Source organism: Gopherus flavomarginatus, chromosome 9, assembly GCF_025201925.1.
Source record: "Gopherus flavomarginatus isolate rGopFla2 chromosome 9, rGopFla2.mat.asm, whole genome shotgun sequence".
In the NCBI taxonomy this organism is placed as follows: domain Eukaryota; kingdom Metazoa; phylum Chordata; order Testudines; family Testudinidae; genus Gopherus; species Gopherus flavomarginatus.
Window position 1 is genome coordinate 9864305 of NC_066625.1, and position 16821 is coordinate 9881125.

The 16821-nt window shown below is 54.1% G+C and overlaps 1 protein-coding gene across 6 annotated transcripts in view; it reads left to right on the plus strand.

Annotated features, from left to right (window-relative positions):
• The window catches only part of RADIL (Rap associating with DIL domain), a 70618-nt gene extending 55445 nt beyond the window's left edge, over positions 1 to 15173 (plus strand). For 3 of the 6 annotated variants that reach the window (XM_050966547.1, XM_050966551.1, XM_050966549.1), the window contains 7 exons: positions 1570 to 1742; positions 2872 to 3022; positions 4322 to 4512; positions 8041 to 8434; positions 10804 to 10943; positions 12668 to 12807; positions 14133 to 15173. In XM_050966547.1, the coding sequence (XP_050822504.1) occupies positions 1570 to 1742; positions 2872 to 3022; positions 4322 to 4512; positions 8041 to 8434; positions 10804 to 10943; positions 12668 to 12807; positions 14133 to 14241 (1298 nt within the window). In that variant the 3' untranslated portion in view covers positions 14242 to 15173. Of the gene's footprint in view, positions 1 to 1569; positions 1743 to 2871; positions 3023 to 4321; positions 4513 to 7408; positions 7524 to 8040; positions 8435 to 10803; positions 10944 to 11663; positions 11763 to 12667; positions 12808 to 14132 lie in introns of those variants that run through there. The other 3 variants (XR_007776141.1, XM_050966548.1, XM_050966552.1) reach the window with 3 other exon arrangements.
• Positions 15174 to 16821: the final 1648 nt, after the last annotated feature.

The window sequence follows — 16821 nt, forward strand, 5'->3', positions numbered from 1 at the left end:
CTAGGCTGTCTTTAACAATAAGACATAGTGGCCTCAGGCACTTTACTGGTTTACCAAAGTCTCCCTGTACACCAGTGTGGAGGGTGGTGGGTGCTGGAGCAACCCAGCCCTGTTGGCTCACAGCCTCCTGCCACTGTTGGTTCTTCCTTTTAACTGGAGCACCAGCTCCCTTCCCCGCCCCCCATTTCCATGGGCCCACAGGCTGAGGCTTGGCTCGCTGCCTATTAAGGTCAGCATTAGCTTTCAAATGTTTGTCTCCCGAGTTGATTTCCTGCACGTGGGTGCTGATTAGAGCAGATTAGAGTGTGAAATCCTGCTGTCTCCTGGGACAGCGGGCTTCTCGCCTGGGCCCTGCTGTGTGCCATGCTCTGCCTCCTGTGTTCTCAGAGATGGGCCTTGCCTCAGAGCCCCAGATCACAGGGGGAAGGGAAGTGCTGGGTCACCCCCATGCAGGATCATGGAGGGGAAGGTGGAAGAACCCGGCCTGCATTAGAAACTGGATCTGAGCACTGACATTGTGCATCTCTCGCAATAAAACCCCAGGGTCAGCCACTGTCGTTTCTGCTGCCCCAGTTCTATGGCCTCGCGTTACCTGGGTGCAGCTGAGGAGTCTGGAGAGATTAGGTGTCTGGCTGACAGCAAGCTCAGGTCAGTCATTATCTGATGGATGACGCAGAGACATCCCCCGTGCCCGCACTGCGCTGGGAGAATGGGACAAGGGCTGTGTAGAGAGTTGCCTGCTGTGCACAGGCCAAGCGGGTGAATTGGTTTCTGGATGCAGGGGCCGGTGGAGGTGGAGTCCCCCTCGTGGGCAATACAGGAGCTCTGGGATAGCCTCCTGGGGCCTCTGCAGAGACTCTGGCTGGGGAAGGCAGAGGCTGCAGATTAGGAGACGTTTGTTTAAATGGTAGCTTGAAAAAAATGTTTCCTCCCTTCACCACAGCCCCAGGTTTTGCTCATAGGAGACTTCTGCACCTGGACATTTATCTGTATCCATCTGAAATGTGCTGTATGCAGCTAGCCCCTGTCATGCGGCATGAGGCCAAGCCGCTTTGGAAATGTTACACACAGCACAACTGAAATGCAGCCACCTCTGGGGAGAAGGCTGGCAGCTAATCTCCAAATAGCACCCTGTACAACACTATGCTAAAGCACTTACGAAAGATGCCCTGGGGGCTCTAGTGTCCACACAGAGCAGAAGGAATCTCACTTCTCGTGGCCAACCTTTTGCTGTGCCCAGCACGCGCTGGCGTCTGTCAGAGCAGGGTGAGCACGTGCAGCTAGGCCGAGTCAGGCGCTGTAGCACCCAATATGCAGGCTCTGGCTGGAGGGGGCTGCTTTCTGCCAGCCAAGTGACTGAGCCGGCTGACGTCTCCTTGGCCGAGCGAGGTGGTGGGCTGGACAGAGCGACTGCCTTCATGCTGTATCTGTGCCAGGGAGTGGAGTCGGCATGTGTCTTCTGAAGCCTGTAGCTGTCTGTATTGTGGCAGGGCTGGGCGCCTACTGCAAGTGAAGTTAAAGCAGCACTGCATGTGGGTGTTCATTCTCTCTTCCCTGCCCTGTCTACAGGCTCCTCCTTGGGTTGCTTCCACTGGTCGAAAGGAGTGAAGATCCGCGCCAGCCTGCGACTCCTCCTGGAGTGGATGCGGGGCGTGGGCTTTGGGCACCTGGCCGAGCAGTTCTTCAGCAAGCTGTCCAGCGTGGCTCACCTGCTGGCCATGCCGAGCTCCCAGCTGGCGCAGGTGAGACGTGCGTGGGCTTCTTGCCCAGGGTATCAGTGGCCTTTGGGGACCAGATCCTTAAAAGCCTGTAGCCGCCTAACTCCCATTGAATCCAATCAGATCCCTTGGAGGGTCTGGGCCTGCAAGTGGCAGGAAACCTCTTGTGAACATCATGGGGATTGTTTGGGAGGGCCAATTATTAGGTGGGGCTCCCCAAGCTGGTGCTCCCCACGCTGAGGGGTCAGCTCCCCAAGGCAGGGAGCCAGAAGGAGCACAGTCTATTTCTTATGCAGCTTCCCTCCCTTTTCCCATTAGAAGCATCATGGGACATCAAAGGCCTGCTCATCAGAGCAGAGGGTGTGGGGAAATCAATGCCATTTCCCTGACACTGGGCCAAGATGGGAGATCCCTGAGGTAGGAGTGGAAGGCAGGGTTCCCTCTAGAAATTGCACTGGATCTGACATGCCAGCATCAGACACACAAAATCTGACTCGGGTCTGTTTGTGTTCTGGGTGAATCTGATCGTTCCCACAGAATGTGATGTTGCTCTCGAGCCAGGCTTTCAAACAGTGCCTCTGGGCGGCACCTTTGCAAGCTCCAAGCAGGGAATGGCTCTGTTGCCCCAGACATGCCCACATCTACTGGCTCTGCATGCCGAACTGGGACAGCCAGCTTGGAATATGAGGACTAAGGGGCTGATTTGCGGGAATGTATTTGCCCCCAAAAATCCGGGCTATTATTTCCCAGGAAATGGGTCACCTTGTTTCAAAGCCAAACCTTGGGGTGGGGAGCAAATCCTCTTGACCAACGTCTGCACCCATTTGGGTAGCAAGCAGCAGCATGAGGCATTGGTAACACAAGGCAGCATTTCAGGCTTTCTGTGTCTTTCATCCTGTCCTTGGCTTCAGTAGGCAGCTCACGTATTGGAAGTAGCAGCGACGCAAATGCACAGCTGAGCATCAGTGGTGCCCTGTCTCTGTGCTGCAGCTGTGCCTTCACCCCTGGGCTCTCTAGAGCCCTTAGCATGCCGTTCGCTTGCTGAAGAGCCATGCTAAGCTCATTCCCTGTTGATAAAACTGCTTTACTCCCTGCCATCTTCCCTGTGCACTGTCCAGAGGCCTTCACCCCAGCTCTCCCTTGCTTTGCTCAGATGACCTGGCCATTGCTGAGAGCTGAGTTCCCCACCCTGAGTCCTGCTCAGCTCCATCACATCCTGACTCAGTACCAGGCAACGTCCGATGTGGGGTGTGTCGCAGCCTGGCAGCCCTGGCATGGGGACAGCCCTGCAGCCTTCAGGACAGGTGAGCACACAGCGCTGGTGCAGCTGCATTGCACTGATAGGGGTGTGAATCTGTGACCTCAGGAGCACTTCTGTTGTGATTGTCCTGTGTCCTCTGCACTCCTGAAGGGCAGTGAAACCTGCACGAGGATCCTTCCCGGTAAGTACTTTTCTCAGACCTGCCAGTACAGGTTGGTTATCCTGAGTTTTGCTGGTTCCTCGAGTGTTTTCATTGGGCTTGTAACCTCCTGTGCTTTACAGGGGTCCCTGCATGACCATGGACAGCCACAAAGAACTACGGGCCTGTAACATGAGGGGGTCCTTGAACTGCCCTGAGGCAAAGGGAGTTTGGGCTGAAGGCTGAGCCTGGTATGGTAGGCACTACAGAGCATGGCCCCCATGTGCTGCTCTACCTAGACACACACCATGAGCTGGGGCTGCAGTGTCAGCCTGAACTTGGGGTGTCCTGACTCTGGGTTGAGCCACTCCAGTGCACTTCTGTGTATGCCAGGCCATGGGTGGGGAGCTAACAACGGGGGGGAATCACAGTCTTCCCTGACAGATACAGGGGACATGTGACTCACCCGGTGGGTGAATGTTGCCTGTACCTGAGCTATCAATGCCATAAGGGTATTTATATCCCACCCTTACCATAGAGCTGAGCACCTCACAGGCGTTAACATTCTGGCAGTACTCACCCTCATTGACCAGACGAGGCTCCGAGTGACTTTGACTCACCTGGGGCAAGCGGTGGAGCAGGGCATTGCACCCAGCTCTCTGAAGTCCCAGGCTGGCACCCTAACCACTAGACCAGCCTTCCTCCACTGGCATGTACCCAGACATACTGGGCTGTGACATGGGAGGGAGTCAGCACTTTCCCCAGGGCCTAGCAGCATGCTCTTGGCTACTGGAGAAAAGAGAGATCAGGACACAGTGAAGTGGGTGGAAACTGATCAAGGAGTACAAGAGACTGGATTACAGCTCTTCTAGCAACAGCTACAGGATGTAGCGGGGACGGCCCCAGAGCAGTGGATCTGAGAAGCTGTGGAACCCTTTTCTAAATGACAGGGATGGGAGGGGATAAAGGTTCTGAACAACCCAAGGGGCACGACCCAGGGGAGCTAAGCAGAGCGCAGGCATTACCTAGCGTCCTCTGGAGGCCAGTTGTGTGGGGTTGTGACCTAGAGGATGCTGGGATTGGTTCCCATGCAAATACTTGGCTTGCAGGACCTGGAGAAGAGCAATGGCTCCACAGTCCAGGAGCAGGGCTGGGGCTCAGGTGAGTCCCATACCAGCACTAGCTTCCCTCTGTGTTTTGCAGACGAAGTGCTGGAGTCCTTCGATAACCACCCGCCCATCGTCCTGCCAAGTGGAGGATTTAAGGTGGACTTGGAGGTGGAGACGCTGGACGATAATGTGTACCGGCATCTCCTGTACATCCGTCACTTCCTGTGGAGTCTGCGGAGCAAGAGCCCCCACGCAAGTGACTTGCCAGAGTCAGAGCCCCTGAAGGTAGCAGTCACTGACTGAGAGCATTGTCCCTGCTAGCCCTCTCTTGGGGACATCATAGATCCCTGGCCATCCTGCACAGATCTGCCACGATCTCACCTTCACCTCCGAGTCCCATGCTCTTATCTGCCAGACCATACTGCCCATAGCTACTCCCTCCCCTTTGATCCACACTGCCACCTGCCGCTCCCTCCCCTTCGATCCACGCCGCCGCCTGCCGCTCCCTCCCCTTCGATCCACACCGCCGCCTGCCGCTCCCTCCTCTTCGATCCACGCCACCGCCTGCCGCTCCCTCCCCTTCTATCCTATTAGCCAGGAGTTACTGATTCACATGTTCCATATTCTAAGCCCCTCACGCATTGCTGTAGCTGAGCCCAGCAAACATGCCCCTGCTCTCTCGCTAGGTTTCCTGGGCAGTGGCTGACATTGCCACAGTGGCCTCCGCCGCTCCCTGGGACTTGTTATCCAGTCCAATTAGCTTAGACTTTATTGGGGCAAGTGGCACCGTTTTCATCTGATTGACGAGTTAGGGTACGTCTACACTACAGGATAAATTCGAATTAGCTTAAACCAATTTTATAAAACAGATATTATAAAGTCGATTGTGCGCGTCCACACTAGACACATTAATTCGGTGGTGTGCGTCTGTGGTCCGAGGCTAGCGTCGATTTCTGGAGCGGTGCACTGTGGGTAGCTACTGTAAAAGAATGAGGCCAATAACGTCGATTTGCGTCCACACTAACCCTAAATTGATATAGTAATATCGATTTTAGCGTTACTCCTCTCGTTTTGTAGGAGTACAGAAATCGATTTAAAGAGCCCTTTAAATCGATATAAAGAGCAGTGTAGTGTGGACGGGTGCAGCGTTAAATCAATTTAACGCTGTTAAAATCGGTTTAACAGCGTAGTGTGGACCAGGCCTTAGAGAGAGGTGCAGATATCCAGGAGTATTAGGCAAGATGTGACCACTAGAGGGAGGTGCAATAAAATCCAGGGGAGATTCAGCCAGAAGATACAACAGGTGAATCTCTCTGCTTCTTTCCTTTCCTGTAGGATGTGCATTCTTTAATGTGCTGTGCATTCTTTAATAGCTAGAGCACTGGGTCTCAGCAAGGGATCTAGGGCCCCCTAGGGGGCTGCCAAGCAGGGCCAGAATTAGACTTGCTGGGGCCCAGGGCTGAAGCCGGAGCAATGTAGCTTTGTGGGGGCTCCTGTTGCATGGCGCCGCAGGTAACTGCTCTGCTTGCTACCCCCTAATGCCAGCCCTGGCTTTTGTATGCAGAAAAGCAGTGGTTGTGGCACAGGTGGGCCGTAGAGTTTTTATTGCATGGGGGGGTTAGAACAAAAAGAAGGTTTAGACCCCCCTGGGCTAGAGCACGGGTCAGCAAACTCAGTGACTGTGGACAGTGCAGAGCTCTAGTTCCCTGCAGCTGACCTGCAATGGGTTTGCGTCTGCCATGTCTGCTGCACTTCTGCCTGGATTATTTATCCTAAACTCCCACCTGCATCTGCTTTGGGAGAGACGCACGTGCTGACTGTACGGGGCAAAGGAGCCCCCGCTGCATTGTTTGCCAGGTGGCTGTTGGGCCCCAGAGCCTGACCATGAAGCGTGGAAGGGAGGGAGGGAGCCCCTCTCTTCACAGGCTGAGCCCAGGAGGAAGCCTGTGTTAGTGCATGGCTGGGGTAGTCTAAGCACGGCCCCATTGCCAGCCAGACCAGTGCGACTGCCCAGACTCCACAGGCTGTATGCCTTTGGCTTTGCACCAGCCCCGGGCGTTTACTGGAGCTAGGGCTGCCTTGTGGGCCGCAGGGGCTGGGAAGCCCTAGCAAGCTGATATCTCAAACAAGAGGAACCAGCCCGCTGCTGGGCGGGATTAGCCCCACTAATCCCCTTGCCTGGAGGAGGGCGGGGAGGTGTGGAGAAAGGACACAAGATTGTTAGCAAGGAGGGGGAGGGAGGTGCCAGTTTGCAGTGCAGCCTTTCCCTCGTCTGTGCCCTTCCTGTCTTGTCCCTGTAGAAGTGGGGAGTACGGGGTGACTCTGGGCTCCAAGGAATGCCCCTCCCCCTCCAAGGGGTGTAAACAGCCTGGCCCGCTCTCCTGTCCACACGCAGGCATTTGTGGGGTTACTGTTAATTAGCAAATGTGTGTAAAGTGCCGTTGGGGCTCAGCATCGTTGACACCCCGCTCCTGCGGCACTCCTGGGGAGGAAGCAGTTCTCGGGCGGGGAGTGACATGAAATCCCCCTGCCTCCCCCTCTGCAGCCAGCATGTGCATAGCCGGCTCCTGGCCATTGCCGTGCAGCTCCCCTCTGCAGCAAGAGGAGGATGCCGGGTTACCTCAGATTACCCCCCACTCCCAGCCGACCCCTGAGGGTGCCTGGAGGGCTCTGCGTTTGGAGCATTTCCTCGACTTCCTTGGCATCTGCCCCAGTGCTGGGAAAGTGGCTGGTGTGTAAAGTCTTGGGTTGGTCCTGGTCCTCGGAAACGAGCCAGCAAGAGACTGGCCCTTGCAGAACCTTGGAACAATTGGGGTACCAAAGAGGGGAGCAGCGTACTGCCATGTCAGCGCCGCCTGGCTGAGGGGGGAGTGTGGGCAACGGGGAGCCTCGTCTGGCAGGATATGGGCCTGGCTCAGACAGGAGAGGGCCCGGAGTCCTGCTTCCACAGTCGCATGAGGGAGCTGGGCTGCTAGCAATGCATGGAGTGAAGGTGCCTGCAAAAATGGAGAGAGTCGAGTCATCAGATGCAGGTTGGGAGCTGGAAAAGGACAGGGATTCCCCACCCCCACCCCCTTATACACATGGGATCCCTCCAGTCTGTGCTGGCATACAAGGGGTGAATCTAAGGCATGTCTACACAGGGAGATGTACTGGCTTAATTCTACTGCTGTCGTTACAGCACGCCAATGCCCGAAGGGGAGCAAGAGTGCCTGTTTCCAGTTTAGCTCCTGCTGCTCGGGCAGGTGTCTGCACGTGGAGTTATACCAGCATAACTAGAGCGTTATATGATGCTGGTAAATTGCCCCATGTAGACAAGCCCTAACTAACTCCTAATCACTAAAGCTTTGTGACCCACTGATGTACCGAGACGAATCCAGGTGTGAACCTGCACCCGTCTGGGCAATGGACCTTACTGAGCTGTGCCTCCTGCATGACGGCGCAACCACAGACAGGCTGGCTTTGCCTGGGGGCGGAGCGTGCTGTGTTCAGGACAGGAGATGAGGATTCAGAAACTTTGGGGTCTCTGCCCAACTCTGATGTTGCCTCCTCCTGTGACCCAAGTCATTTCCCCTCTCTGGGCTCTGCTTCCTCGTGCTGACTCATGGGGCTCACAGCCCTGCCCCAGCCCCCCAGGAGGGGTCACACTGCTGCACGTTTGCCCCAAGTTCAAGCTCTTTGGCAGAAGGGCCAAATACTCCCGAGTTACTAGGTCACCTCCCTGCCTCCGGTGGAGGTCAGATACTCCGGTGAGGGGTAGCCTAGATCGCTAGAGGGGCCAGGCTAACGCTCTGTATTTTTCTCCCTTTAAAGAAAGATGTGCCCACCAGCCAAAACACCCCCGAGGTGCCTGAGAACGCACTCACCTTGCCAGCCCTGGGGAATTCCTTTGGCCAGTCAGATTACAGAAGCCCAGGAAGCTGTGCTGAAGCAGAGGCTGCTGGGAGCAGATCCCCCAGAGACTATTACACCAGTGAGACACAAGAAAAACTCAAGCATCTGCCGCTGCACAGCAGTCTGGGGAAAAAAACCCTTTCCAAGGCCAGCGTGTCGCCAGTGGATCCCTCCTGCTTACTGACCCCTCCCAATACGCCTCTGAACTTTGACCCTGGAAGCCCAGAATCCCCTCAGAGCACCAGCTGTGGGAAAATCCTCCAGGACCCCAGGAAGGATGGACTCAATGGCACCAAAGCCACCACCCCTGAAGGTACCGCGAACCGTTCCTGCCCTCAGAGCCCCAGAGCTTGTGGGTTAGGCTCTGTCTTGCAATGTCAGTTCCTCTAGGAACTGCTTCCTGTAGGGAACACACCAAGTGTGCACCCCAGGAGAACAGACTGGGGTCAGACAAGCATGGCACCAGGAGGACAGAGCATAATCCAGCACCACTGGTTCTCCATGGCCTGGCCTCTTTGCTTCTTGCCATAGGGGAAGGTTTCATGGCTTAACCATCAGCAAGGCGATGGTTTGTCATGCAAATGGTTAGTCAATTTCACAGCAGAGGTAGGTGGAAAAAAAACCCATAGTCACGGAAGGGGCACGGCCCAGGAGTGGGAGGGGTTGGAGAGTGAGCCCACCCTGCACTCACCCCACACCAGCAGCTTCTGTCCCGCGGGGCTGGGGCCAGCTCCCTGCTTCAGTTATTGAAACCCTGTGGGTTAGGTGGCATCACCAATCAGATTTGGTGCATCCGCGCCTCTGCCTCCATCGATGGTGGGGCGGACGGCCGAATCAGAATTGTACTGTGACCACGTGAGTCACAATAGCTGGAGTGGGGGGGGTCACAGCCTGCATGAAAATTCACAATTACTGCGAGCAGCGTGACCTCTGTGCCACAATCTAGCCTGAACCATCAAGTGAGCAATCCCTGCATGCCCTGGCCCCAGCCAAGGTCACCTTAACCTTTATCATCTCAGCCAGCTACAGCGAGCTCCATCCCAAAGGCCTGGCTGCTCTGTGGGGGCACTGAAGAGCCTTTGATGCTTTCTGTAAGAGCAGGTGCCTTTGGCCAAAGCCCCCCTTTCCCTTCCTTCCTGCCCTTTGCCATTAGCCAGTGAGCTACCACCCTGCAGCCTGCCAGTGGCTGTATGTGCACAGACTGTCAAGTGCCTTTGGGATCCTTCGGGTTCAGCGTAAAAGAAAGACTATGTTATTACCTTGCTCCCAGAAGCAAGCAGAGGCCTTGTGCTTCCATTTCAGATGTTTGCAGGGACTCAGTGGGTGCTTGGCATCTAAATCCAGCTGCACCTCCTGAAGAAGTAGCAATTAAGTGGTTCAAATGTGTGACCCAGTGTCCAGTAGATGGAACTGAACAGAGGCAGGAAGGTGTTTGTGAGACACCTGGGCATCAGAGGGGGCACTCCTGAAACAGCAGCTAGTGGAAAATCCCACACTTAGCACATATTGGCAGCTGCGTTTCTCGTGGCCAATGGCAGGGTGATTACGCCCATGTGTTTATTTTTAAAACCCCAGTCCTTCCACCTCCAGCTGTGAGCCAGGAGAGGAAACAAAAGGCCAGCAAATAGAACCCAGATGTCAGTCCGACCGTGCTAGAGCCAAAGCACCACGCAGAGCTGGGTGGATTCCAGCCGCTGAGCCACAGGAGCAGGCTGTGTCCATGTGAGAACGCAACACTCCAGGAGTGTTTTATAAGGTCACTGTGGGGGCCAGGAGGGGAAGGCAGACTCTCCTGGCTGACTGGGCTCCGCCGTATTCATGATTGCAGAGTGGAGTCATGGCCAGCTTGAGCCTTCATTGGCGTCACCTACCAAGCCGTAGCCAAAAAATTTCAGTTCTGCAAAATCCAACATGCTGGAGGAACTGAACGGCCTTTCTTGTTCTCGTGCCACCATTTATTCGGAGAATGCTCCTGCCGCTGAAAAAAACTTGCCCATTAACTCCTGAAACCCTGCAGAGCTGTTTAGGGCCAGATGTTCAAAGGGGTAGCAACCCAAAGTGTCATTTTGTGCCCTCAGGATTTGTGCAGCCCAGTTTCTGTATGTGCAGGCATTCAGCCGTGGTTGGGCAAGCGGCCTCTGCATGAGCACAAGCCAAGGCCTAAAACCTTATCCAAGAATCGGTATGAGGGCAACCCTTGGCCACAATTGGAGAGGCCCCTTTGGGCTTTTAAGGCCAACGGGCTCTGGAGCTCTCCAGACAGGCCAGGGGAAGAGGGCAGAGTGCTTTCACCAGCCAGCCGGCCTCCCCCAGGCTTGTCCACGTTATTGTCCAATGCCCCCCGCAACACATACGAATACAAGACCCTCTTGAGTTGTTCAAGCCCCTAAACAATTGCTTAGTCTGCTTATGCCTAGTGCTGGCTCTGCCACTGCACTCCCTGAGCGTCATTGCATGGGCAGTTTGGCAAAGCCTACATGAAGGGAGCTCTCCTCCGTCGGCCCGACAGGTGTGCTGCTGCCAGGCACAGAGGCACTCCAGGGAGCCTGGCTGATACACTGCTTATTCCAGCTGTGATTGCCAGTGGGGCAGGAAAGGGGGAGCTCCGTGCAGAGAGGAGCAGGCTGGATTGGGTGAATAATACTTGTCTGCCCTCCTGAAACACCATCTCTTTGGCCCCAGGATGTTCTCCGCTGCCCTATGACTATCCCACGCCAGCGTCCTCCAGTCGCAGCTCAGCCACGGATGATTTCTGCTACGTCTTTGTAGTGGAGTTGGCAAAAGGGCCCATTGGGCTGGGGATGGGACTGATTGATGGCTTGGTGAGTACATTCCGCTCTGCCTCGCAGAATAGTTAGACCTGGGCTTGTGCTGCAGGGAATGTATTATATGAAGATGAAAAGTGACCTATAAAGCTAACGCCGGGTGTATGTCCTATAGGTAGCCCTGGCTTCCTTTCCTAAGAAATCTGACCAAGTTGCTTGGATTAATCTCTGAGGTGAATGCAAGTGCCATGATCTCTTAGGTTATACTGATAGAGCCCAATAAGGCCCTGTAAGAAATCAGACACCTGCTAGCTCAGACCTGGCTGTAATGCTTCTATCAAAGCTGCCTCAAGGCCTGTGGAGAATCAATTACATTAGATATGCCCAACGCACTTGCTAGAGTCCTTTGCGGAAGAAGGTTGCAAGACTAGGATGCAAGCCTAAGGAAGGCCTTTCCTGCCCCATCACAAGTGATGAGTGAATGTCAAAAAAAAATCTGGCTGGGATGCTGGCCAGGTGGAGGGCATCCTCCAAGAGCTCATTGCTGAGTAGGAATGAAATGGTTTGTCCTGCCCTGCATTCACGGCACATGCTCAGAATAGCCAATGCTGAGTGCAAGCAGAAAAGTCACAGGAACGTCCCTGCTCTCATGCACTAGGGGTTGCAATCTGGTTTAGTGCAATGGGTCAGTGTAACCGGGGGCTTTCTCAGTAGTGCATTAATCTGTAGAAAATAAGGCCTTACCCCTAGTTCTGATTGTATTTCATGTGCACTCAGGGAAGGAGCCTTGTCCTGCCTGGCTTGTTGATTATTCTTCTCCCATAATTAAAATGAACAAGGGAAGTGTGGCCAGCAGTCTCCTCTGTCCACCTGGAGGTACAAACTGGGCTGAGGGCTGCCCTGCTTTCTGCTTGGATTAGAGCACTCCTGTAGCCCAGGGCTTCAAACACCCAGCTTGCTACTAGGACCCCCAGGAGGTCCACAGGTAGCAGTAGATGCCAGGCCCTCAGCATTTCAGCGAGCTCCTTTTCCTCCTCGCTCTGCAGCAGCCTTGCCCTGGCATTTGGAGACGCTTGGCCTGTTGGTACTGCAGAATTCTTGGAGCAGGTCATGAGACTCCCCCTGAGCGCACAAAGGAACTAGAGCATGTGTTTGGCATCTTCTCAGTCTGTAGGAATGCATAAGCTGGGGGAAGTCACTGATCCTAGGTCTCCCTCTGTAGGTGGTGGGGATAGACTGCAAAATCTATTTCATGCACACACAACTAGTGTTCACCTTTTCTCGTGATGTCATCTGCACTTGGAAAATGTTCTACAAGCGCCTCACCATCGCTCACATAGATTCAGCTCTACCAGCATTAGCAACTTTGGGAACCTTTCTGTAGCTGGGGCCTGGGCTGCTACAGGTGATTAAAAAAGCAACCAAAACCCACCCCACACAGGGCGGTACCATTTTCAGAAATGCTGAAGTCCCATTTTCAAAAGTGACTGACACTTGGTAGCTTATTGAAAGTCAGGGCCCTTAGACACCCCAAAGCAACTTAAAAAGGGGACTATGGCATGTCAGTCGTTCAGTTGCTTTTGACGATTGCATCCAGTGTTTTGTAAGCCTACTGTGAGCAGGAGTTTGCAATGCCTGCAGCAGCTCGTCAGCAGTGGACACTAAGGTTCCCAACACTGCCGCCCCAGAGATGTCGAGTCCGAGAAGCTGTGTATCCCTTTGCCTTGTGCAGAACCTGTCTCCCCCCTGCCCTGGTACTGACTGTTGTTAATTGCTGACAGCACACCCCTTTGAATTCTCCTGGCATCTACATCAGGACCCTCATCCAGGACAGTCCTGCAGCCTCAGATGGCAGACTCTCCATAGGAGATCGCATCCTGGCTGTTAACGGCACCAGTCTAATTGGAGCAGATTACCAGAGGTAAACAAAACAAAAAGCTGGGGTGTGGGAGGCTTTGAAGGCAGTGATGTATGTTGCAAAACCACAGGCCTTGCCCTACTGGAGACTTGGCCCAGTACTCAACGGCGCAGGAGAAAGTCATCGCTACAGCCTTTTCCAGCAGCTGCAGGCATTTTAAACTCCTAGGCGGAGCAGGCTCACAGTCTCCTAGTTGATGCCTGGGCTAGTAGCAGAAGGGAATGTTCTGTACCCCAGAGAAGGCAGGAGAGCTGCCATGTGGGTAGCAAACTGGCATCAGCAAAGAAAGTTTGAGAGAAAGCAGGGGAGCCAGGAGTTTCAAATAGCTACTGATGGCAAAAAGTGGGTGTCTAGTGAAAGATCAGTGCTCTCCTGCCAGACTGGGCATGTATTTCCCTGCCATGGCGTCCACCTGCTAGAGCAGGACACACTCCATCCCTGGCCACCACGCCAGTTAGTCTGACCCTTTGAAGATAACCCCTCCAGTGGCGTTTCGTTGAACGGTGGCTCAGGGTCCATTCAGTTGGAAGGAGCAGCAGCCTCTGCAATTGGCCTGGCCCTTAGAAAGCCCCAGCGTGAGCCTCGGCTACAGGAGGACGTAACAGCTCTGGGCATTGCAAGAAATACTTGTTGTTTATAAGTGACGTTGCTCTGTGAGGTCAGTGCAGGCTGCGACCCTCGTGGGATTAAAAACAATTCCAGAAGACAAATAACCTCTGCTGATGTGTGTGTCTCCTGGGATCAGGCAGTGATCCAGCTCTCGGGTGGGGTGGAGGGAAAGACAACTTGTAATGGGAGCAAGGAGCAGCCTAGTGCTGAGTATCACCATGAGGGCAAGCAGCTGGCTGCAGCCCAGCTCCAAACTCACTTAATGCTTCCACAGGACAATTACATTAAAGCCTCAGCCTCTCCTGGCTTTCTTTGATGTGAACAAAAAGATACGTGAGCTGGACAGCAAGTGTAAGGGGGAGAGATGGGCTAGAAGCCGATTAGTGGGGAGCTGGAGGAGGTTAGAGAAGTGGGGGAGATGAATAACTGTAAAGCCCCCCACCCACCAAGTAAACCTCAACAGCAGCTACCCCGAGGAACGCAGTGAAGCCTGGCTCTTGGGACCTTGTCTCTAAAGCCTGCCTAGCATTTGCTGTGCCAAGGGCAAGTGCGGGGTGGAGCAGAGGGAGAGCCCCCCACAGGACTGCCAGCCCAACCTGGGCTCCCCAAGAGCAGACTAGAGGAATCCTCAGTGTATCACACCAGCCAGCTGCTACTCTGGCTAGTGAGCAGGGGGCCGGGACATTAACCTCTCTGTGCCTGTTGTCTGGTCTCTCCAGTGCAGTGGAGCTCATCCGATCCGGAGGGAAGAAGCTGCGGTTTCTGGTTGCTAAGTCTGACATGGAAATAGCCAAGAAAATCAGCTCCAGCTCATCATCGTCCTCTTAACGCTCATGTTGCAAGGGCCTGGCCATAGCCCCCTGCAAACGAAGCTGCTGTCAAGGCCAACTGCGCGAAACCTGGTGGGATGGGCAGAGACTGTACCTGGAATCTGGAGGATCCAGTTGAAATTGCACCATTCCAGGAATGAAGAACTGTTCTCAATTTGCTTTTCAGACTGCTGGGTATCTCTGTTCTGCTCTGCACTGCACTGCTGAGCGAGTGCGGGGAGGGAACTTTACAATCCAAACACCCCTCCGCTCACAGATGTATCCTATGGGCTCATTTTACAGCTGACGTCCTGCACCCTGCCAACCTCAGCATGGGGTTTGCATAGCCCCTCCGTAACTGCCTACCCCATGCTCCTCTCTGCAGGGGGGAGATCCCGTTCCAGGCAGTCAGCGTGCTCGTGGGCTCTATCGAGGTTAGGAACAAGCTATTCCATTCCTCTGCACTATAAATAAATAAAATAAAATAATGGAGATATACCTATCTCCTAGAACTGGAAGGGACCCTGGGTCATTGAGTCCAGCCCCCTGCCTTCACTACCAGGCCCAAGTGCTGATTTTGCCCCAGATCCCTAAGTAGCCCCCTTAAGGATTGAACTCACAGCCCTGGGTTTAGCAGGCCAATGCTCAAACTACTGAGCTATCCCTTCCACATGGCAGGTCTGGTAGATGAACTTGCCTGATTGGGAGTTGGGGGCCCCCAGCAGCTGCTGTTGCAATTATTGCATTACCTAGCCCTGGCATCTGGGAGATTTTGAATGCCTGGTGATTAACATAACAATTAGTTATCATAGGCCAGAACTGCCAGGTAACATTTATTACCAAGTGTGGTTCCTGGGTGGCCAGGCTGTGAAAGGTGACAGCAGAATGTCCCTCTCTTACCCTTCAAGCTGGATTCCAGAGGTGTGTGGGGGGGGGGTTTACGTACTAAGAAATGACTGTGGGGCTGTACAGACAGTAGAAAGTCCAGCTGTGACTTTCCAGGGACAGGCTTTAGCACCGTAAGCTGACACATGGGGCTGTCATGGTGGAACTGATGTGAGTGTTATAGTCACGCCCTCCACAGCCTGAGAGTCAGTTCACCCTGCCCTAGTGTAGTGCCTTGCTGCTGTTAGGCGCTAGGCCCATCACCCCTGGGCCCTGCACTGGCTCTGGAAAGTGGCTACAGCAGCGAGGAAAGAGCATGAGAGCAGCTGCAGCTGCTCCCAGGCTTGGCAGGAGGGCCTTGCTGGAAGGGTCCTTCTCCTTTCCACATCACCATCCCTCACCAGCGAGCGGGTCACTCCCCGGCTCTGGCATTGGCCCTATTGCACAGGGGAGCCAGTGTTAAACGTTCTCTGTGTCAACAGCTTTCAGCACCATTGGCCTGGGGAGAGGCTGTTACCCTGTGAAGCCCCCAGCCAAGGTGAACCAATATGACCTCTTGCTTTGGTACAGTACTCACAGGGGTACGACCTGCGCTGACCATTTTACAAAATGGAGACATGGCTGCAACCCACACAGACTGGCTGCTCTTAGGTGGTCTCTTTGGCTGCATGGGTGATGCCTTATCCTATGCAGGCTATGGGAGAGACACGGTGAGGGAGGTTATCTTAGACCAACTACTGCTGGTGAGAGAAAGAGACAAACTTTTGAGCTACACAGAGCACTGCTGCAGGGCTGGGAGGGGCACTGCTAACTACAAGATCCAACAGGCAGTTTAGCGTAAGTACTTACCACCTAGTCTAACCAGTCAAGGAGAAGGGGCCCGTTAACACCCCTGTAGTCCTAAAGGACAAAAATGGGGTAGGAGGTTAGATTAATGGAAGAAGCCAGAAATCCTTAGCAGGCAGCCTGTAGCTCATTAGTAAGCAAAGAAGTCAAACCACCCCCACATCAAGCTAGGGTCACACTTTTGAAGGCACCGCTACTTTTGCAGCTGGACTTGACGAAGTGGAAAGGGCAGCAGTCAGATGGCCAGTAGCCAGGCTGCAGGCCCCAGCAGCTTTGTAAATCGAAATAAAAGTAGCTCTGAAGGTGGCTGCATGTGGATGCCAAATCAGAGGTAGTTTTAAAAGAAGTGTAGCCATTGCTGTAACATACAGGCAGAGCTGGGGAGTGCTCCAGAGGTCTGATTCTGTCTCCCATGCACCATCCCATCTACATACCTTGGCTGCTCAGAGTGGCTGCTGCTGACATGCTGATGATGTTAAAGAATGTCTGGCCTTGAAAGAGACATTCCCCCTTTTTGGAAAGTCTGTCACAGCTTGAACTGCTTATTCCCAAGAGCCCACACGAGTCACTCAGCTCTCTGCTGCCACCAGCAAAGCAAGGTGGCTGCTCTACCATAGAGTGAAATGTTTTAATTGCAAGTATATTCTTCCAGGCTGTTGCAGGCTGTGTGTGTGGTTTAGCAAGCGTAGAGGGAGAACACCCTCCCCTCTTCCTCTTGCACTTTGAAGTCAGTGGTAAAACCACAAACTAATCACTGTAAGGTGGAAGTGGGGGGTTAGCCTACCCACCACGCCACAGGGTTCTGTGCAGCCTCATGGGCAAGGCATCTAACCCCCACTTGCAAGCTCTCCAGGCTGACACAAAACCA